At 50.4% G+C, this 22,891-nt stretch overlaps 1 protein-coding gene across 8 annotated transcripts in view; it reads left to right on the forward strand.

Moving 5' to 3' along the window:
* Positions 1-13,971, forward strand: part of LOC105492979 (golgin subfamily A member 6C-like) — a 28,844-nt gene extending 14,873 nt beyond the window's left edge. For 7 of the 8 annotated variants that reach the window (XM_071100860.1, XM_071100853.1, XM_071100856.1 and 4 more), the window contains 17 exons: positions 4,055-4,174; positions 6,105-6,185; positions 7,038-7,076; positions 7,342-7,392; positions 7,493-7,574; positions 7,671-7,777; positions 8,815-8,901; positions 9,009-9,116; positions 9,309-9,396; positions 9,784-10,313; positions 10,590-10,658; positions 11,992-12,067; positions 12,498-12,589; positions 13,151-13,253; positions 13,337-13,437; positions 13,528-13,663; positions 13,750-13,971. In XM_071100860.1, the coding sequence (XP_070956961.1) occupies positions 4,055-4,174; positions 6,105-6,185; positions 7,038-7,076; positions 7,342-7,392; positions 7,493-7,574; positions 7,671-7,777; positions 8,815-8,901; positions 9,009-9,116; positions 9,309-9,396; positions 9,784-10,313; positions 10,590-10,658; positions 11,992-12,067; positions 12,498-12,589; positions 13,151-13,253; positions 13,337-13,437; positions 13,528-13,663; positions 13,750-13,949 (2,070 nt within the window). In that variant the 3' untranslated portion in view covers positions 13,950-13,971. Of the gene's footprint in view, positions 1-2,078; positions 2,374-4,054; positions 4,175-6,104; positions 6,186-7,037; positions 7,077-7,341; positions 7,393-7,492; positions 7,575-7,670; positions 7,778-8,814; positions 8,902-9,008; positions 9,117-9,308; positions 9,397-9,783; positions 10,314-10,589; positions 10,659-11,991; positions 12,068-12,497; positions 12,590-13,150; positions 13,254-13,336; positions 13,438-13,527; positions 13,664-13,749 lie in introns of those variants that run through there. The other variant, XM_071100857.1, reaches the window with a different exon arrangement.
* The last annotated feature ends 8,920 nt before the right edge of the window (positions 13,972-22,891 follow it).

The raw sequence follows: 22,891 nt of genomic DNA on the forward strand, positions 1-22,891 counted from the left end.
AGTGATCCTCCCACCTTGGTTTGCCAACGTGCTGGGATTACAGGTGTGAACTACTGCTCCCGGCCAAGAGCTCATTTTGTTTGCTAGTGGAGTTCTTGGTATCTTTTTATGTTTGAGGCTTTGGTGCTAGTGCTGAAGTATTACACTCACCATCTGAGGTTTGCAGGACTTTTGTTTTTAATGTTGAACAGATGGAACTGTGTAATTCTGTATCTTTGCAGGCATAGAAAATGTGCCTACCACGATTCTGCTTTATATCCATTGAAAGCAAGAGTAATACAGTCAAACTTTGCCTGGCTTACAGGCTTTGAAAGAATGGAGTATTTTGATTTAATTCTATTAACTTGGAAGTGTGAAGGTGAAAAGAATCCAAAACTTACATTTCTGGTTGAATGCAATTTGAAAATACAGCCAATCATTCCCCTTTTCTTCTGTAGTAAGTTTGGACATTCCAACCTACTTGGTGTTTTATTGTAGAACTGCTAGTGTGCCTGAGACTTACATTGTGAAGATAAGTTTTTAAAACTTGAGAGGTAGGAGGGTGTAAATGGTACTGTATGAGATCAGGCTGGATGAGCACTGACACTTGTAAATATACTTTTTAGAGTGAATCTCTGATTGCCACTTGTTTTCTTATTAACTCATAAAAATAGAACACTTCGGATGGAGGGTGGGAGTAGGAAGGAAACTTATGTGTTTTAATTGCATTTCATGGTTTCGTATCAAGACAGGACATATAGTATGTCTGGCTTTGGACCTACAGAAGGAAACACATTTTTCTACCTGCTGTATGCCAGAGGTTCTTGAACACCTGGAGGGATTACTGCAGCACAGATGGCTGAGCCCTACTCCAGAGTTTCCGATTCACCAGGTCCAGGGTGGGGCCTGAGAATTTGCACTTATAAAAAGTTCTCAGGTTCTGCTGGTGCTGCTAGTCCAGAGACTACATTTTTGAGAACCCTCTTGTCTACTAACTGTAAATTGTAGAATTCTAGAAAAAAGCTTAGTTTGGTGTGGGAAAAGAAGCTCATAGGTTATGAAGCAAATCGTGAAAGATTCAACCCTTGATCTCAGCCTAGTGTGGAATTCAGGTAACAAGCAATACACAGTGACATAACACATTTCTTGGTTTTCATGATTGTAAGTCATAGCCAAGTATCAAGTGAGAAATTCAGTTTCATTTGCAAGGCTTAGAGAGGTCAGGTGATTCTAGAAAAATAGACCTTGTATATACTTTAAACCAGAAAGAGCTTTGAGTGCTTATTAAGTTGAAAGCTTTGTGTTTTTATTTACTTTTGACTCTTTTACTTTATTTATTTATTTATTTTTTTGAGATGGAGTCTCACTCTGTCACCCAGGCTGGAGTGCAGTGGCGTGAGCTTGGCTCACTGCAACTTCCACCTCCCGGGTTCAAGTTATTCTCCTGCCTCAGCCTCCTGAGTAGCTGGGATTACAGGTACCCACCACCACACCTGGCTAGCTTTTGTATTTTTAGTAGAGACGGGGTTTCACCACGTTGGCCAGGCTGGTCTTGAACTCCTGACCTAAGGTGATCCACCCGCCTAGGCCTCCCAAAATGTTGGGATTACAGGTGTGAGCCACCGCACCCAGCCCAAAAACTTTGTGTTTTTAAAGATATTAGACATGTTTCTTGTTTTTTAAAAAAATCTTAATAATGTAGGAGAATAAAAGAAATGTTTTTCCAAAAAAGACAAATCATTGTGATTATTTTACCTTATTGGAATGTTGGATAATATAGTCCACTTCATTAGTCATCAAACATGCTCTGGATTTTCCATTTTTATAGGATTTGTCTCAATTGAGGTAATACTGGTAATTCTTGTACTCTATGTGAAGGTGAAAAATGTAGGCCAAAATCATAGACCATGCATAGAAGCTGGATAATGAAGAGAGCTCTGGAGGAACATGTGGACACACACACACACTGACACACATATATTTAGAGTATAAACACAAATACTTTTTAAAGTTTATTTTGAACGTTTTAAAGCAAAAACCAGCCCCCCCCTCCCGGAGAAGGCAGGCCCCGCCCCTCTCCCCAAGTGGGCGGGGACAGCAGTAGCATGGGCAGCTTTCCTTGTGATATCACAGGTTCCTCTGGCCACACTGCTCCCTGGCCACGCCTCCTTTCCTTTTCATCTTTCTCATTGACCAATGGGCTTGGAGAATTAAGGCCACGCCCCCATTCTGCATTCTAGTGGGGCCCTGGTTACGCCTCCTCTGGCTCAGTCACACAGCCGCCTGGTAGGTGACTGGAGGTGTTCGCTGATGTGGCCCCAACCCTGCCTCCCTCCCCACCCCATGATGTTAGACGAGACTCAACGGAGTCAATTGGCAGCAGCCAAGAAAAAGGTAAGACACAACAGGTCATGGCCCCCCAACCTAGCCAGAGATCCCCTCCGATGACAAGACCACTGCCAGAGTACATAGCACTCCTGAGGCACACTGGGCTGGGCCCCCTAATGCTGGCACCTCTGGGCTCCCCCCACCAAAGTCTCATCAGTCAGTCCTGCCCCCTCAGCAAGCAGCCCAGCCTCTGCCCTCGCCAGTCGCCCCATGGTGACTTTTGGCAGGTGACTCCTGGGGCTCCCTGCTCCGTACTCGCCCCTCACATCCTGCTGCCCCAAGCCCAACCTCCCTGGGTTCTTTGGGTTCAGCTGTCCGAGGACCTGGGTCCCCCAGCCCCAGTCCCCCACCATCGCCAGTCATCCCCGGGTGATTTTGGGCTGCTGACTCCTGGGGTTTCCTGCTGCAGACTGTACTCTCCCCTCCTGCTGACCCAAGCCTGACCTCCCTGGGCTCTTTGGACCGGCATCTCCAAAGGCCTGGGCACCAGCCCTACGTCCCACTCCCCCATCATGGATCAGCAACTGAGCCATTGCACTGATGTGGTTCCCCCCACCCCCAGGAGGAGTGGAATGTAGTGACATCACAGTTCCCCTAGGAACTGTCATTACTGCTTCAAGACTGGCCTATGATCTTACAACCCAGTCCCCTAAGCATTCTCACCCCATTTCTGGTTCCTCTGGCCACAGCACACATTTCCAGCTGGGAGGGGAATGGGGACTATGGGACTTAGGAGCAACAGGTTTCAGGTTGCCTTACCCCCTTTGCATAGACATTGACTTTGTGAAAAGCCTACACTTCCCCTGTGAGCTCAAACGTTGACAGCATCTCTGGGTGGCAATGGGAGAATGGATTTGGTTTGGTTTTCTCCCAGCCTTCTACTCTCCAGAGAGACTTTAACATGTTCTTCTGAGTTCTCCACCTCATATTCTAATTCTCCACAGTTCTGGGACCAGACTGCCCTTCAGTCAGTGGTCTCTGAAGTGAGATTTGCTTATCTTCTGTGGAATAGATCTTGGAAAACTGAACTTGACAGCTTGAATCTTCCTCGTATCATCTCAACTTGGGGTACTTTGAGTGCCACAGGATGAATGTGGGAGATCTTTCTGAAGCATCAGTTTCCCTTGATTCTCTTGAGAGAGAAAAAACGCTAATGTACTTAGGGATGACAGTCACATACGTTTCTAAGAGTATACCAGACTTCTCTCTGAAATGAGACTTGGGTTGTCCTCTTTCTGATAAATTCCCAGATTTAACAAAAAAGCTGCCTTCTGCCATGAGGACACATGGATATAAAAGTTTGAGAGGTCCTGGTGCACTTCTTCACACTTACAGACATGTGAGGATGTGTGACTCCAAACCACACAGTGTGCAGTTCCTGCCTACTTAATGTTTAGTTTTCTACCTCTGGCTCTGGTTTTGGTCTCTGGCAGCTGCTGATTCGTGGCAAAACCCCAGAGCTTGGACTCAGAAGACTGAATTTAAGTCCCATTATTGCCCACCCTCCCTTTTTTTTAGCCATAATATCCATCCCTCTCAATCAGTAAGTGATTGTGAAAACACCTTGTACAGTTGTTGGTGGCATTAAGTCAGATGGTGTATAAGAGTATTTTGAAAAACTGTAAAGGGGGATGTGGCCATAGGGGCTGGTAGTTCTCATGAGTATGACTGCTCTTCTTTCCCACAGCTAAAAGAATATCAGCAGAGGAACAGCCCTGGTGTTCCGGCAGGAGCGAAGACAAAAAAGAAGAAAACTGGCAGTAGCCCTGAGACAACCACTTCTGGTGGTTGCCACTCACCTGGGGATGTGAGTCTTGGCTGGCCAGGCTCCTGGGGACAGGAGACCCAAGGGGGCAGTAGAGGGTAATTGTTAAGATTGCTGGGTACTGGTTAAGAATTTTGGGTTTGAATCCTGCCTCTCCATTGGCTAGGGATCTGATTTATGGCAAGTTGCTAGAGTTCTTTGGGCCTCTCTTTTCACATCTATAAAATAGGGGTAGTGTTGTTTGATTTTCATTTCTGAAGTTTAAATGATATTCCATATTGTTGTTGTTTTTATGTTAATCCCTAGTACATATCCTGCTGTGAACACCCAGGATACCCAGGAAATGGTCATTGCTGTTTGATTTTCCTGATCCCCAGTCTCAAGGGAGAGCTGGGCCAATGAGTACAGCCACTTGCTATCAAGCTGTCCCTTTAGGAGTCACAGAAGGGGGCTCAGGGTGTGGTGAGGAGAGCCCCAGGCACTAGGATTAAGAGAAGATCTAACTTGCCACCAGCTTGCTGAGTGACCACAGAAAAATCACTTCTTACCCTGGGCCTCAGTTTTCTCCATTGTAAGATGATACCGGACAAGATCAGTGTCTTTCAAACTTGTTTTTTAGCTGGAGCCCCCTTAGTTCAAGTGAACCCTTAGTCAGGAGTCTGGTTTTTTAAATAGAGGTGGAGGTCTGGAGCTCTACCAGATTCATCGTCCACGTCCTGGGCCTGAGGAGAGGGGTCCAGTGAGCATATTAAGAGCTGCGTTGGTCAGGTGACTCCACCCTGTGACTTCATCGCTCAGGGAACTTTTCCATCTATTTGTTCCTGCCCCTGGCAAGGCAGCAGGTGGCCATTTGGAAGAATGGCACAGGCCATGGTTTCAATCTCCTCTGCTCTTCCTCAGCGTTTTATTTTCCTGAAACCACATCTTTCTCATACCCTGACTTTTTGTTTCTCTCTAAGCCACTTCTGTCTTTCTCCCCCTGCCCTTGTTTTTCCCATGTCCCCTCCAAAAGATTCAGGACATTCTGAAGGTGATGGTGTCCAACCTTAACCATTCCAGTGGGGTAGCGCTCCCCCATTGCACAAGTGGAAGGTGAGGCAGTGCCAGGACCCCTCTCTGGCTTGCTCTCTCCAGCTGTGCATGCCCCTGAGGCTTCTCTGGTTTTGGGGATACTTTGCCTCTGCCTTGTTTTATGTTGCTGCCATTAACCTTCATCCTGTTTATGTCTGCTTCTTCACCTGCTTGATTGATAGGGTTTTTTCCTTCCCCGCATCTTTTATCATCTTGGAAATGGTGAGACCTTACAGTTTAAAAGTAACTTGGGAATAACATACAGAGCAGGCATGTGCGATTTGGGGATTTTTTTTTTTTTTTTTTTTTTTTTTTTTTTGAGACAGAGTCTCACTGTGTCACCCAGACTGGAGTGCAGTGGTGCGATCTCAGCTCACTATAACATCTGCCTCCCAGGTTCAAGTGATACTCTCGCCTTAGCCTCCTTAGTAACCTGGATTACAGGCATCTGTCACCACGCCCAGCTAATCTTTGTATTTTTATTAGAGACGCGGTTTAACCATGTCGGCCATGCTGGTCTTGAACTCCTGACCTCCACTGATCCACCTGCCTCAGCCTCCCAAAGTGCTGGGACTACATTCGTGAGCCACTGTGCCTGGCCCCTTTGCTGTTTTTATACTTTCTCTATATCCATAACTGTTTCCCTGTAAGTTTTTTTTTTTTTTAATTTCTCTTTTTTATTACTCCTGCATCATCAGCTACCCTGAAGGATCTGGAGGTAAGAGGCCCTGAGCCAAGGTGCAGTGACCCTGCAGGCCAGCCCTCCAACCTCCTCTCACAGTGGGGGCTGGGTGCCCCTCTGCCAGCTGAGACAGTCCACACACACCCCAGCCCTAATGATTGTTCTCTCTACCTCTTCCCACAATCCTCCTCCAACTCCTCCTCTCTGCACGCGCCACAGAGCCAGAACCAAGAACTGGAAGTAGCTCTGGACTCAAGCTCCGCAACAATCAATCAACTCTATGAAAACATAGAATCACTGGTAAGAGTCCAGTGGGGTCCTGTGATTCCACGCTGCCAATCCTGGGCTTTACTTTCCCCTTGGGGCTCTGAAGAAAGGGGCTGGGTCCCCTGAGGCCAAGGGCAAATGGGAAGCTGGAGCACCCAGGCCTCACCTGGAGGGATCCCAGAGCAAGGAGCATGCAGCATGGCTCTTCTGTCACTGTCCTCTTTGCCAACTCTCTCTTCTCCAGACACCCCTGCTCCAGTCCTTGCCACACATGCCCTGGGGTTGTCACCTCTCAGGGAAGCACTAGCCTGATGGTTTGTCAGGGGCCTTGTATTTCTGCTGTGACTCAGTCCCTAATTTGCTCTTTGAGTCTGGACAAGCCACCTCTCCTCCTTGCGCTGGTGTTTCCGAAGGAGGTAGAGCATCAAAGGTCTCGGTTAGCTCTGAGAGTCTGAGATTTAAAGCCTCCTACAATGGAAACCTGAGGGCCAAGGGCTCCTGTCTGTCCTTTTCCATTCTATATCTGCTGTGAAGAACTGTACCTGGCTCGTACGTGCTCAGTAAATGTTTGTTGAATGAATGCACCTTTCTCAATCACAAGCTGGCAGAAGGGTGGGCCTTTCTCAGACTCCGTCCCTAGAGGTTTATGTTACTGTCCTTTGGAGAGAATCCAGATTCAGACTTTGAGTTCCGTGGCTGTGGGCAAAAACCAACAAAGACCCAAATCCTCTGTCTTTGGGAGCTTGAGGACAGTTGCCCGTTCATGTTGCCATTGGGTCTGAGAATGTTGTCTTTAAAATTCCTTCCTGGCCCCTGCCTACCGCTTCCTGGGGAATAGAGTTGAGGGGGCCACCCTCAGTCACCTGAATTTGACTCTCCCCACAGAAACAACAGAAGAAACAAGTGGAACATCAGCTGGAAGAAGTAATGTGATTTCTTTGTTTGCTCACAACATGACTGCTGGGTTTGGGGGGCACTCAGATGTAGAGGCGCCAGTCTCGTCTCACCCACTCCCAGCCTGGGGAAGAAGGCTCACCCCTCAGATTCCACCACATCCCCACAGGGTCCCTGATAATCTGATCCCATGGGTGGGCCTGTGCTGGGGCATTGGTGGCATGCTGGGGGCATGTCTCTTGCTGTGCCATCTCTGCCTCCCCCGGGTAAGAGCTCTGTCTTCCTCTTCCTATAGGAAAAGAAAGCAAACAATGACATATACAAAGCACAGACGGAGCAGCTAGAGGTGAGTGGAGGGTGGGGAGTTTTCTCCTGTCCTCCGGAGAATGTTTCTTTCCATCTCTTTCAGCACTTGCTTGGCTTTTCTCCCAAACATTCAATTCCAGACAATCAACATCCTCACGCTGGAAAAGGCAGACTTGAAGACCACCCTTTACCATACTAAACGTGCCGCCAGACACTTCGAAGGTGGGAATCTGTGCACCCCGTCATCCTTCACCCTGGCACTTTGACAGGTCTTTAGGGGGAGTCCTTTGGGCCCCATCTCCACCTCTGTCATTACAGAAGAGTCCAAGGATCTGGCCGGCCGCCTTCAATACTCTTTACAGCGTATTCAAGAATTGGAGCGGGCTCTCTCTGCTGTGTGTACACAGCAGCGGGAAGAGGACAGGGTGAGTCCAACCAACTGCCCCATCCCCTGGCAGCCCGGCTTCCCAGATGGAGGAGAGAGTGTAAAGGTCCCTTCTGCAGGATGCAGTGTCCTGCCCAGAAGGCAGAATGCTCATTTCTAGCTGCTATTGTGTGTGGTTGTTAGAGACAGCCTGGGGCTGAGTCAGCTGCTGTGGGTGAGTTGAGGGGCACTGGGGGGAGTAAGCACTGCACACACAGCTTGAATGCGAAGTGCCTGCCCTGCCCTTACCTGGCTGTGGCCTTGGCCAAATCCTAGGTGGAGTATTGGGTATTGTACTATGAAGGTACAGAAGAGTACCTTTAGTACATCACCATTTCTGTAGAGAGAGGAAAGGTGTGTGTGTGTGTGTATCTGTGTCTGTGTGTGCATACATACTATGATAATATACATGAAACATGTCTGCAAGGGTTCACAAAAAACTCAGGAGAGAGTAACAGGGCGGCTGGGAGACCCTTCCATGGTGTACCTTCTGAGTTTTGAACTATGCGAATGTATCATCCTTTCAAAAAATGGACAAAAGATTAACTTCCCCTTCCTTTCTATGCCCCCATGCCCAGCAAGGAAAATGGGCTTAGAGAATCAGATAGACCTGGGTGTTCAAATCCCAGCTCTGTCTCAGTGATCTTGGGCAAGCACTTAACCTCGAACACTCCGTGTTTTTCATCTACACAATAGAGGTTATCCTAGTAACTGTCTCATATGGTGGTTGTGAGGATGACATGGGATTGCTAGTATGGAACCTGGTGAAGCACTCCATAAAGGTTCAAACAGTGGTATTAATAACAGTAATAACAACAGCAATGTTATCTGATCTCTCTGGGCCTCTGTTAGCCAGCTGTAAGTTCGATCTCTTTCCCTGTCCCTTCCAACTTTACTGAGTTCTTTTAAAAACCAGGCCACGGGCTTGGAAATGCCTTGATCTTTACTGATCAAGTTGTACATTGAGCCTAGCCCTAGCCCTTTAAGGGGCACTGCCCGGGCTCCCCACATCAAAACTTCTCACTCTTCACCATCCAGTCCTCGAGCCGCAGTGAAGCAGTCCTCCAGCGGCAGTTACAGCAGACCAGAAAGGAGCGGGCGCTGCTGAACGCACACGTGACACAGGTGAGGCTTTGCAGAGGGAGGGATGTGGAGGGAAGATGATCCCAGCTGACCAGGAGCAGGTGAGGACCAGTGACAGCCCTTCCTCACTTCTGTGCCCATTCTTGCAGGTGACAGAGTCATTGAAACAAGTCCAACTGGAGAGAGACGAATATGCTCTACATATAAAAGGAGAGAGGGCCCGGTGGCAGGAGAGGATGTGGAAAATGTCGGTGGAGGTGAGACCTGACCCTTCAGCCCCCACCTTAGATAGGTCACTGGATCTTTCTGGGCATCTGTAAAATGGGAAGAGTATAGCTAGAGGTGGTCATGGGTCTGGGTTTGTGGAGGTGGGGGCAGAGAGGGAGATAGTAGCCTGTCCAGCCACCAGCCCCTCTCTCCAGGGCCCTTTCCCCCTGTGCTTTGGGCAGGCTCGCACATTGAAGGAGGAGAAGAAGCGTGACATACATCGGATACAGGAGCTGGAGAGGAGCTTGTCCGAACGCAAACACCAGATGGGTAAGATGGGGCTGGTGTGACGTGGGAGCAGGACTGGCATCAGAGGGCTGTGGGGTGGCTTAGGATGCCCCAGGGAGGTGGGTGAATAGAAGGGCTTTGAAGCAGAGGGAAAGAGGTCTGTGCCAGCAGCTGGCAAGTCTTGTCATCTCCATGAGCCTCAGGGTCCCCATCAGCTAAGAGCGAGGAGTGCCGTTGTCAGCCACCCACAGTGCTCTCCATCTGACATGGCTTGGAAATTGGCTACCATCGGGTGCGAGGAATCATTAGCAGTGAGGCCAAGTTTGGGAAGCCTGAGAGGAGCTGTGCATCAAAAGGAGGGCTTTTTCTTTGAGGGGGGGGTGGTGGGTGGGGAATCCAGAGGCCCTTATTGTCTGCTTCATTTCTCAGCTGAGCCTCCATCCCCAGTGGACCCAGCAGGGACATCTGAGATGGAACAGCTACAAGATGAGGCCAAACACCTGAGGAAGGAGGTGGAGAGTTTGGTGGGAAAACTCCAATCCCAGGTGGAAAACAATCAGGCCTTGAGTCTCCTGAGCAAAGAACAAAAGCAGAGGCTCCAGGAGCAGGAGGAGAGGCTCCAAGAGCAGCAGGAGAGGCTTCAAAAGCAGGAGGAGAGGCTCCAAGAGCAGGAAGAGAGGAGGTTGCGGGAGGAGGAGAGACTATGTGAGCAAAAGAAGAGGCTTTGGGAGAAGCAGAAGAGGCTGGGGGAGCAGGGTGAGAGGCTGCGAAAGCAGGAGGAGAGGCTGCGAAAGGAGGAGGAGAGGCTACAAAAGCAGGAAGAGAGGCTGTGGGAGAAGGAGGAGAGGCTGCGAAAACAGGAGAAGAGGCTGCGAATACAGGAGGAGAGGCTCGCGCTCTCCCAGAACCACAAGTTCAACAAGCAGCTGGCCGAGCCACAGTGCAGCTTTGAGGATCTGGTGGGTTGCCCCACCTGGGCAGCCTGCCCTCATCCCTAGCCCTCCAGGCCTTTGTTTCCCCACCTGTAAAATGGGGCAGTGTAGCCCTCACATGACATGGTACTTCTAAAGGCATCTGTGAGCCAGAGCTCATCAGGCCCTGCTCTGATGGCTGTAGGGGAGAGGGGATGATTTTTCTAACCTACCTCCACCCTTTCCGGTGACATGGGAGGCAGACACCAAGTTCTGGGGTCTCCAGCTGCAGTGGCTGACCACTGATTGCTTCTCTCTGTCCAGAACAACGAGAACAAAAGCACACTGCAGTTGGAGCAGCAAGTAAAGGAGCTGCAGGAGAAGCTGAGCAAGGTGAAGGAGATGGTAACCTCTGCCCCATCCAAGAAGGGCTGGAAGGCAGGCACCAGCCTCTGGTGAGGGGAGGTGCCAGGCCAAAGGCAGCTCCAGCTGGCGGGCAGGTGACCCCAGCACCCTCCAGGGCAGCTCCATGACTGTTTCTTTCTTCCTGCCCTCTGACTTTTAGAGGTGGGTAGCCCTGGGCTCCTCCCAGGTCTGGACATCATCTTCCCAGCTAGAGGCATGGATTCCCCCAATCATAGGGGTGGAGACAGTGGTATAAGAGGGTCTTTATGCCGGGCACAGTGGCTCCTGCCTGTAATCCCAGCACTTTGGGATGCTGAGGCAGGAGAATCACTTGAAGTCAGGAGTTAGAGACCAGCCTGGCCAACATGGCGAAACCTCATCTCTACTAAAATTATAACAACAACAAAAAAATTAGCTCGGCATGGTGGCACATGCCTGTAATCCCAGCTACTCAGGAGACTGAGGCATGAGAATCCCTTGAGCCTGGGAGGTGGAGGTTGCAGTGAGCTGAGATTGCACCACTGCACTCCAGTATGGGCCACATGGTGACACTCTGTCTGAAAACAAAACAAAAAAGCTTCCTTAGATTCAAACTGGATTCCGGCCTCAGTTCCACTGGTCACCATTCAACTACTTTTCATCTCTAAGTCTCTGTTTCTTTAGCTTCAAAAGGAAGTTAGCATTTTTCTTATGGAGGTGCTGGGGATTAAATGAGAGAACACATGGAAAGCATTAGGCATGGAGCACACTTAGCAGATGGTGGTTGCCTCCCTCAGCTTTTCCACCAGTCTGTGGCCTACAGTTTAAATGGTGGGAAGAAGGACAGGAGATTTGAGGCTGGGGAAGGAGGCATGGGGTTCTAGGCAAGGGGGTTACGTCTCTTAGGCCTGGAGCAAGGGGCCAGGGTCCCGGGCAGGTGACAGAGCCCCACCGTGCCCTCGCTACCCTATTAATGGGCCCAGAATCTGGAAGCCAACCACATGCCCTCATGCCCAGGGTCTTCCTGCAGATACAGCTGAAGAGTCAAGAGTCTCAGAGTCTGCAGCAGCAGCAGTGAGACTAGTACCGGGGTCACCTGCAGCAGTACATGGTCACCCATTAGCAGCTGACCTCTGAGAAGCAGGCGCCGCACAGGCAGTTACTGCTGCAGACCGAGCTCGTGGACCAGCTGCAGCAGCAGGAAGCTCAGGGCAAAGCGGTGGCTGAGATGGCCTGCCAAAAGTTGCAGGAGACCCAGGAGAGGGAGTCGCTGAGGACAGGGCCCCGAGGGGGACGACCTGGCAACCTCTGTGCCTTCTCACTCTGTTTTCCATTCCCTTAGGAGTGCCTAGAAGCTGCCAGCCAGCAGAACCAACAGCTAGAGGCCCAGCTGAGTCTCATGGCTCTCCCTGGACAAGGTACAGGAGACCACTCAGGGGAAGAGGAGAGAGCCCCAGGAGGAAGGGGGGACTGTTAGCAGCATAGGATTGAGGGGTTGGAAGAGACCTTTAGAACAGCTGGTTGTTATGCCAACCGGGTGTCTGCACTAAGTTCGGCATCAATATGATGACCTCCCGGGAGCAGGGGGCCGCCAGGTTGCCTAAGGATGAGTGAACTGGCCCAGATCAGAAAGGGAGCAGGTCAGAACTCCCACACCAACCGCTAGTGTGACTGTGCCTGGGCAATATAGAAGATCTTGGATCTTATAGGAAAACTAAAGAACAGCAGCTCATTCCCCTCTGGGGAGGGGCTGGCTCAGGGTTACACAGTGAGGGTGGGGACAGAGGTGGGCCCACAGTACTTCCCTTGTTGGGTTTTCTGAGGACCCCTCTGGCCACCTCCCCACAGGAGATGGAGGAGGACATCAGGACACTGAGGAGGAGGGGGTGCCTCGGCCTAGGCCAAGTGTCCCAGAGGACATGGAGAGCCAGGAGGCCACGGTGAGTCTGACTTTCCCTGTCCCCACTTTGCCACCTTCCTCTGTGGTCCCTCCCAGACCCCCTTATGCTCTTGCTTTCCCCGCCTTCTGATTTCTCTGGACATTCACCCCTTCTGGGAGCCAGTGGTCAGACACCACTTCACCTGTGACCAACAGGTGCACTCTCTGAGGCCCCAAGGGAAGGGGCTGTGCTCCACCTCCCTGCCCCATTTGTTCTGTGTATGCCCCTACAAGGATACTCAGCTCTTGCCTTCAAGTGGCTTTTTGAACTCCGCTGGAGCCAGTGCCCAGGAGGAGCAGGCACGGCTATGTGGGCAGCGGAAGGTGTGAAGGCTGTGCTGCCTGCACCTGGCTCACCTGGTGGCCTCGGCCTGGAAGGAGCCAGAGGCAGAGGCCCCAGCCCTAGGGAATGGGGGTGAGTTTGTGTGTGGGGAGAGCTACCGGGCCCTGTAGGAGGCCATGGAGAAGGTGAAGGTGAGTGAGTCCTGGCATGGGCCAAGAAAAGTGGCGGTGGGGCAGGACAGGTCACTCCTGTGATGTGACCGTATTATTTTGGCTCCAGAGTGGCTTTATGGACCTCCCGAGGGAGAAGGTGGTCGGGAAGCAGCAGGTGGAGAATCTAGAGCTTGGATTCATCCAGCTCTCCGGAGCGACAGACGGCATGAGTAAGCAGGAGGCCAGGGCACAGGCACGGGGAGCTGCAGAGCCTTCAGAGGGGCCCCAGTGTCTGAGCCGTGTCCTCTCACAGGAGAGCACATCACAGTATATGAGAGCCAGGGGGCAGGGCCAAACACGCGGCACCAGGAGGAGGAAGCCAGCAGGCTGGCCCAGAACGAGGAGGAGATGAAGGTAGAGGGTGTGCAACATCTCTGCAGGGTTGGGGTGAGGGTGGGTGCTGGCGCCGGCTCAGGCGTGGTAACTGAGCACCCCTCCCTTCAGGTGAAGCTGCTGGAGCTGCAAGATATGGTGTTGCCGGTTGTGGGCGACCACGAGGGGCATGACAAATTCCTCCCTGCTGCCCAGAACCCTGTTAATGAGCCCGCTTCAGGGGCCCCAGCCCCCCAGGAGCAGGGTGGTGAGTAGAGCCCTCAGGCGGGGTGGGCAGGCTGGAGCAGGGGAGGCTCGCAGTGTACTCAGAGCCCCGCCTCCCTCTCTCCAAAGATTTTCACCACAGCATGAAGCCTGCAGTGGGACAGGCCAGGGAGGGTTCTCCCCGTGACAACCCCACTGCACAGAAGATCCTGCAGCTGCTTCCTGTAATGCAGGACACCCAGGAGCACCCAGGCTTGGCCACCAAACCCTGCGTGCCATTCTTTTACCGGGCAGCCGAGAACCGAGAGATAAACATCATCATCATCTGAGAGCTGGTCAAGAAATTTAAAATCAACAACAAAAAGTTATGGGGTTAATCCCCTACACAATTCATCTACTTCATTGGAATGTTAGAACCCCTCATGTTTATTTATGTTTCTAATTTACAGTTTAAATTTCTTTCTGAAAAGTTAAGGGAGAGTGGATCTTTCCCTGATGTTCACTCTGGCATCCTTTAGCATTTTTGTTTTTAATTGATAATTGTAGGTCATTAGCTCGCATATCGAGTTTGCCCTTACATGGTGGGAGTTCAAACACACAAAGACCCACTATTTGCACAAAACTATTCTTACTGGTTTGGAATAGGCTGCCCTGCTTTTTAAATGTTATTGCAGCATGTATATTCATTAAAGAATTCAGATAAAATCTGCTTATGTTCTGTTATTATGTTTGATCGAATCCTAATCACAGTGAGCTCTTCATTAGCTCAATATGTGGTTTGCCCTCAAGTGCACACTGTTTCTTACTTTGTAACATGCCACTGTGAGTACTGACATTTAGAGTTGTTTAAAGGCTGAGAACTGGAAACAGTCTTTCCCCTATTTTCTGTGTATTGGGGATGGGAGTGATAACATTTTGGGGAGCTTTTTAAATCTCACAGAAGAGGAAAGTGGCCTGCTCTGGCAGGTGTGTGCAGGATAGAGTGTGTTTCATTTGTTCTGGTGCCAGGAATGAGCGCGGTACTATGGTAGTTCCCTTAGGATTTGTATGTGCTCTGGGCTCATGAAGATATTGCAGCATGAGCTGCAGCAGTTGGACTCTTACTCAATGACTTATAAAGGGATTCTTTCTGAGGAATGAAAGGCTCCCATCATTGAATGTGGATGCAGAAAACCTTTTCTAGCTTAGAGCATTTATATCTACAATACATTTTAAAGTCAGAGTTCACGTTACCTGTTTTAATCACCATGTTCACGTTACCTGTTTTAATCACCATGTTCATGTTACCTGTTTTAATCACCTGTCTCCACGGCCAGCAATCCCCAAAGTTCAGGACCCATGATGCCCTCCCAGGAAACTGACTGCAATGCAGATTCTTGGGCTCCACTTCAGAAATTCAGTAGGGCTTGGTGGGGCAACATTAGAAGGTTAGAGTTCATCAGAAATATAGAATTTTAAAGTGTGAGTTCAACTGAATAAATTTGAATTTCTATAGGAAGTAAAGAATCAAAATACCTATTTAAAGATTGCAATATATGGTCATTATTTTTAAAGTATCTGATTAAACCTGATAAGTTTTCCAGAAATGAAAAAAATCAGTTCTAAAACCAAAGCTGATATTTAGAAAATGTGAAAATGTAACTCAGCCCTATCCATAATATAGTTTCTCTAAAACTTTATCTTACAGTCACTTTAAAATAATATAGTTATTGAAAAATGTAACTGCTGCGTTAATGTTTTCAAATAAGTTAAAACATTTTAAAATATGAATACTGTAGTTTAAAACAAAGAACCTGGGGGGAGGAAAAGTAGAGAAAGAGATGCCAATTTCAGTCTGAACCTTTATTTGCCAAGTTTTCTTAGAATGACTTCTATCAATTTATGAATTCCTGACTGTATAATGGAAATACTGCAAGACTGTTGTCTAAAGTGCCATTATTGACTGCTACTGTGATGCTACTGTAATGTAATAAATTAGGAAATTGTTGCAAAGTGCTGTTTTTGCCTTAAAATGTTGTGTGTCTTGAAAACTATAGTATTAAAGATATTGAGACTGTGCAAATCCTGGGCACACTTGGCATGAGATCATCGTTTTTTATTTTTACAAATTTGTAACTATGCAAGTGTGTTTATTAAAAGAACACAAACTAAAAAGAAGTTATGGGAATTTAAAACAGTTGTGAGATGAAAAAGTTATGGGATAAAAAATGCTGTGTAAAAGTTGTGGCAAAAGAAGGGGAAAAAAGTAGGAAAATGTTTTATGAAAAGTTTTTTAAAAAGTTATGAAGAGGAAGTTATGGGATTTTATTTTTTTTAAGTTATGGGATAAAAATAAAAGCAGGCCCCTATCAGCATAAGCCTGGAGAAGTGAGGCTGGAGTCTCCGCCCCCACCATGTACCAACCACCCCTTCCCAGTCACCCCTTTACCATTAGGGGAGCAAGACAAGACCCCATCTAATGGAGGGAGACAAACAGACCCTTTGCCACCTTGACCAAGGCTGAGTCCTTAAATTTCTGGACGGTGATGTTTGTTATTGAAGAGCCAGAGGCTGGTGGAGTTGGTTTGTTTGGAGGAGGCCTGATGGCCTCCCTACTCTCACCAAAGCAACTTTTCCCTCAGGGGGCTCCCGTCCTCTTATTCAGAGAGGCAGCTGAGGCGGGACAGTGGGGCTAAGTGTAGAGCAGGTGAGGGCACGGGCTGCTGGGGTGACCCCCCTTCCCCAGTGTACATATAGTATCTGTGTAACATTTTGTATATTCCAGGTGGTAGGGCCACCCCCTGTATTGTAACTAGTGGAGGCTGGAGCTGGCATATGAGGAGGAGGTTCTAAATGTTATTTACAGCTGGGAAACTTATTTATCTATAGTATAGGACAGAGGAAGGAGGTGAGGATGGGGTTCTGGTTGCCTTGGTGATGCGACTCCTGTGTATTTTGCTTTTCATTTTGGAATAAATGGATTTAGTCATACTACTCAGCCTGGTGGGTTCCTGTTTCCCTCACTGGGTCCTGGAGTTTGTGCCACTGAACGAGGAGCCCAGAGTGTCTGAGCATGTCCAGCTGGGCTGTTGGGGACCTTCCAGGCCTGTTACCTGTATGCTGCCTGGTGACAGCTGGTGGATTTCATGTGGACTGCTATAGCACAGTACAGCCCTGACAGCCAACAGGCTCAGAAGCCTGATCTACCGGTGGCCGGGAAGGCAGGGGTATATATATATATGTATATATGAGTATTTATAGCTATTTATAGAACAGGGCAGGGGCATGCCACAGAGTATTTATGGATATTTATAGAACAGGGCAGGGCGTACCACAGAGTATTTATGGGTATTTATAGAACAGGGCAGGGCATACCACAGAGTATTTATGGATATTTATAGAACAGGGCAGGGGCATACCACAGAGTATTTATGGATATTTATAGAACAGGGCAGGGTATACCACAGAGTATTTATAGATATTTATAGAACAGGGCAGGGCATACCACAGAGTATTTATGGATATTTATAGAACAGGGCAGGGTATACCACAGAGTATTTATAGATATTTATAGAACAGGGCAGGGCATACCACAGAGTATTTATAGATATTTATAGAACAGGGCAGGGCATACCACAGAATATTTATGGATATTTATAGAACAGGGCAGGGCGTACCACAGAGTATTTATGGATATTTATAGAACAGGGCAGGGCGTACCACAGAGTATTTATAGATATTTATAGAACAGGGCAGGGCATACCACAGAGTATTTATGGATATTTATAGAACAGGGCAGGGCGTACCACAGAGTATTTATAGATATTTATAGAACAGGGCAGGGCGTACCACAGAGTATTTATGGATATTTATAGAACAGGGCAGGGCGTACCACAGAGTATTTATGGATATTTATAGAACAGGGCAGGGTGTACCACAGAGTATTTATAGATATTTATAGAACAGGGCAGGGCATACCACAGAGTATTTATGGATATTTATAGAACAGGGCAGGGCGTACCACAGAGTATTTATAGATATTTATAGAACAGGGCAGGGCGTACCACAGAGTATTTATGGATATTTATAGAACAGGGCAGGGCGTACCACAGAGTATTTATGGATATTTATAGAACAGGGCAGGGTGTACCACAGAGTATTTATAGATATTTATAGAACAGGGCAGGGCATACCACAGAGTATTTATGGATATTTATAGAACAGGGCAGGGCATACCACAGAGTATTTATAGATATTTATAGAACAGGGCAGGGCATACCACAGAGTATTTATGGATATTTATAGAACAGGGCAGGGTGTACCACAGAGTATTTATAGATATTTATAGAACAGGGCAGGGCGTACCACAGAGTATTTATGGATATTTATAGAACAGGGCAGGGCGTACCACAGAGTATTTATGGATATTTATAGAACAGGGCAGGGCATACCACAGAGGGGGCACAAGTTTTCAGGAACGGTCACACCTGGATGTGTCAGCTCAGCACTACAACAGACTAAGTCACAGATGAAGGGGGCTGGCTTTGGGGCTGGGGAGCCACTGTCAAGTCACAGGACACCTGCCCCGCAGGCTTGGAAAGGGAGGCCTCCGAGAAGAGGAGGATCTGTTTAGAAGTCAAAGTGTGGCTGGGGCTCTCAGGATGGGATGGACTTGCCTGACCCAATCAGCTGGCAGTCAGAGAGAAGCAGAGAGAAAACAGGAGAGAGAAAAGCAAGCAGAGAGCTGGTGAGGCAAGCGCAGAGCACTGGTGTGCCACAGCAGCTGTGAGAGGGCTGGGGAGGGGAGGGCACAGGTGCGGGTAAGGCAAAGGTTCCTAGAAAAGAGGGGCCAGAAGGGAAAGGGGAGGAAGATGGAGGGAGGAGCCAGAGCTTCACAGGTAGTGCCTGGGGGCTGCAGCAGCCCTCCCCAGCCCACATACGCTGGCCTCACCCATGGCACACAGGCAGTGCACCCACAGTTCAGACCAATGCTCAGCCCCCTTGGGCTTCTCTCTTCTCTGGTCACCCTGTCTTCCAACCCACTGGCCAGGGCCACCTCTTGCTTGGGGAGCCCCACCCAACTGCCACCTGGCCTGATAAGGAACACTGCTTGACCCAAAATGGTGAAACTATAAGGGATGGATGGCTGGAGTGTGTGCCAGAGGCCCCTTTGAGTGGTCAGAAAGACCAGGGTCCTCTGAAGGGAGCCTGGGGAAGGCAGGGAGGGCAGGTAGCTGGATGCCACTGGCCATAGACTTGTAAGTCTTAAGAGGGGAGCCTCAGCTGGTTGCTGGGTGGGAATGCTACAGGTTTCGTAGGTGAGGTTGGGCCCTTCCTGCTGGGAAAAGCAGAAGAGGGAGAGTCCATGGCAGGAGAGGCAGGTGTGTTCACTAGGCGGAGGTCAGCTGGGCCAGCAGGCACTGTGATCCCCTTGGCTGAATAGCACAGGAGACCCCTAGAAGCAAGAGGCCAAGTTGTGTGAGCCTGCTGGCCTGTGGTAATGCTTCAGCGGGGGCCAGGGACCCTGCCTTCGGTCACATGCTAGCAGCTATGATGGTACCCGGGAGGATGGGAAGGGGGCTGTGTGTCCCCGCCTGGCCTGTGAGGTGTGTTGTGGGATGACCATGTGTATGGGACTTTAAGGTTTTATCCTAGATCACCACTGGATTGCCAACAGATAGAGGAGGTGGGACCCCGACTATCACCCCTGCTCTGCAGTGGATTCGGCTCTCGGCACTCCCAGGCTGGGAGCTGGATACCCTGCCCCAGCAGCATGACTCAGACTGCACGACCGGTATGGCATGCCCAGGATGACGTTCCTAGACCTCTGGCCTCCTCAGAGTCCAGCCCCACACAATGCCCTCCAAGCTCCCAGCCCCTACACCATAAACCATGGGCTCTATGCCCTCTCTGATGGCTCCAGAGAGCACCCATGTCTGCCAGCTTGGGCATGGAGCCTGTTCCAAGAGCCCCCAGGCTCAGCCATGGAGGCCATGGGCGTGGTGCTGAGTCCCATGGCTCACAGGGAAGGGAGGTGAGAGAGCCACAGCACGAGGACAGAAAGAGGAAAGAGCAAATCTGCAGCTCCAGAAAGGAGGGGCAGGGAGCCTGGATCTGAGGTCCCAGGTGTGCCCCCCTGTGGAGCTGGTGCAGTGGGGCGGGAACACCATTCATGCAGCAGGCGGCGAGGCATGTACCTACCATGGCTGATGCTCCTCAGGGGCCACTGATAGTGATTCTGAAAGACAGCATCAAATCAACATGGCAGCTCACATGCATGGGTGGGGCAGGCCTGGGGTTGGGGGACACACACATGCACATGCCGGGGTGTGCACACACATGCTATGAGGCCCCACTGCCGGCATGCACACACTAACACACATGCCCACAACACGCATACGCCTCCTTCCCTGCCACCTCCCAGTGCCCAGTACCCTCACTGGCTGGCACGTGCAGCACAGATCTGGGGCATGCAGCCACTCGGCACACTGAAGCACACACATGGGCAGAGTCACAACACAGAAGCTCACCCACACACAGAGGCATTTGCACCAGCTCCCTGCACACTCATGCTGGCATGCTCAGAGGACCATCCATGCTGCTCATGGAGACAGCGCTTGCTCGCTAATGTTCAGCTGCCATTTCTCCACCTAAGAGCCTTCCATGGCTCCCTACTGCCTACAGCATTGAGCCCCAACAAGTCATACTCTTCAGACTTTTAAGTTCTCCACCCTATGCTCTGCCGTCCCCACAGAGCTCTTTCTCATTCTGTCTCTGTTCCCTGCTTTGGCCAGTGGCTGTCCTCAGTGAGTCCCACACTAAACCTCTGCCCACACTGCAGCTCTTTACCCAGACACCCTCCAATTCCTCATCACATAAGCCTATCTCAGTCATGCCCCGGACTGCATTGAAGCCAGGCTGCCTTGAAGAAGCTCTCTCCCAGACTGCCCTTTTCCCCAAGGCAGGGTCATGACTTGCCAAATGTTTTGCTTGCGTTAGTAAGACTAGAGTTGGAGCAGGCATCAAACCTTACATCCCATATGTCACACCTCACCACAGACCTGGGTGCCAAATACCCTGAAGAGTCTGAACTCACGTTGGTAGTTAGCAAAGTGCTCCTACAGCCGCATCTGCAGTTAACACAGTATCCCTATGACCACTGTCTCCCTTGATCCCCACAGATACCCTGGGAGAAAGGCAGAAAGAAATCATTTGATAGAAAGGATGCTGAGGCTCTGGAAGGGAAAGGGACTTGCCTGAAGTCCCAGGGTGAAGCAGCATCTCTGGACTCCCAGTCCAGTGCTCTTGCCCAATACCGCACTGCTTGCCTCTACCCATCTCCGTTGGTCATTACCACATCCTAGGGCAAGCCCCAATCCCTGCCTCATTTTGGTTTATGGGCGCTGGACCCACAGCCCCACTCTCCAGCCATTTGGAAACAAAAACAGATGCTATTGTTTTCCTTAGAGAACGTGGCCAGTAAACAGGGCACACTGGGAATCAGAGTGAATGTCCTTGAAAGAGAGCCATGGGTCAACAAGTTCAAGCCAGAGGATGTAGAATGCTTTTCCTTAGAAATCTTTGGGAATGAAGTGGGCTTCAGACACTCCCATCCCTTCCCCGGCAGCCACCCCTATCACATTGGTTTAGACTGGGTAGGGTGGGGGGGGGTGGTGGATAAAAAATCAGATTGCTCATGGCCCCCAGGCTCCTTCCCCAACTGCTTCTGTCCTAGCCCAGGCTTGGTGCCATTCTCACACTCTCACACTCATGTGATGTGTCACACACATCACAAACCTTGATGGTCACACAATCACAGCCTGGTCTCTGCTCCTGTGGTCCAGTGGCTGGACACCCCCTGGGATGGCTCAAAGGAGTCAGGACTTGGAAGTGGGGACATCAGGGTAGCTGAAGGAAATCCACACACCCAGCGTATCTCAGGGTTCAGGCTCTCTGACCTGAGGTAGGCTCCCCAGGGGCTGGGAGAGGAGTTGGAGGGAATGGAGGATGGAGGACAGCGAGAAGGAGGAGGAATGCAATGGGTGGGGCGGCCGCCAAGAGTGAAAATAGAGGGAAGCGCCATGTAAGTGCTGGAAAGAAGGGGGCAGGTGGGATGAGCTCCATAGCCCCCTCCCCAAAAATGACCACCTCCGGGACTCAGCGCTCCCTGGGGGTAGGCTCTGCCAGCCCTCAGCCACACGTGGCTCTGGCATCCATGGTCCCAGTGCCTTGGAAGGAGAGGGCCGGTTCTGGCATCCAGGTCCGATGCTCTGGAATCCAGTCCCATGTCAGGGGAACATCTGACCCCTTCCCTGCCCAGTTCAGTGTTGTGGGACAGGGCTGCTGTCAAGACAATCCCCAGTCCTGCCCTCCTCCCTGAGTGGGCCAGATAGCCCATGTAGCCTCTTCCCCACTTGCCTTTGTGGCACTGCCAGCCTGGTACCCTGGTTCCCATTCAGTCTAGTCCTTCATATTGCTGGGGCATGGGGAAGCTCTGAGTAACATGGGACTATAGAGTGCATGAGGGTTGCTGATGGCTGGCTCCCGTGCCCTCCCCATTCCTGTGCATTCTTGACAAAAGCTCCCAGCAACCGAGGGTATGCAGCAGCTGTAGACACCAGCCTGATGAATATCTCATTGTGGGGAGGGGGCCATAGCAGGAGTGGGGCTCCAGGGAAATACAGAACCTGGCCTGGGAGGTGTTGATGTGAGAGGTCCAAGAAACCTCTGCTTTGCATTTGCTGAATACCATCTGTGCCTCTCAGGAGGGAGAGTGCCAGGCTCAGGAGGTCCCTGCCCAAGCAAGGGAGCTTGGAAAGGGGGCTAGGGGTGGGCTGTGCCATTTTTGAGGGCTGGGAGGGGGACCAGCCAGCCAGACCCCTCTGGAGGTACTTGGGGCAGTATCGCGTGCCATGGCTCCTGAGTGAGAGTCAGCTCTGCGCCCCACAAGACCGCTCCCTACCCAGAACTCACTGTGATCATGTGCTGGATCCAGATGCCCATGCAGCCTCCTGGCAGGGGCATCAGTTGCACCACCTGCCCAGGATGGCCCACGGAAGGGTCTGCGCCACTCTGCCCTGCTATGGAACAACTCCCGTTCTGCCTTCGGGAAGAGGTGTTCGTTTAAGCGATGACTGGGCTGGCCCCCATGGCACAGTTATCACAGAGTCTGCTGCTACCCATGGCTGAGAGCTCTAGTTCTTCCTGGTGGTCTCTGAAGCCACCAGGACGGATGAACCGTGGCTTCACCCTCTTGGCCGACTCAGCTGCCTTTCATCAGCTCATCTGCCCC

The sequence above is a fragment of the Macaca nemestrina genome, chromosome 7 (assembly GCF_043159975.1).
Source record: "Macaca nemestrina isolate mMacNem1 chromosome 7, mMacNem.hap1, whole genome shotgun sequence".
In the NCBI taxonomy this organism is placed as follows: Eukaryota; Metazoa; Chordata; class Mammalia; order Primates; family Cercopithecidae; genus Macaca; species Macaca nemestrina.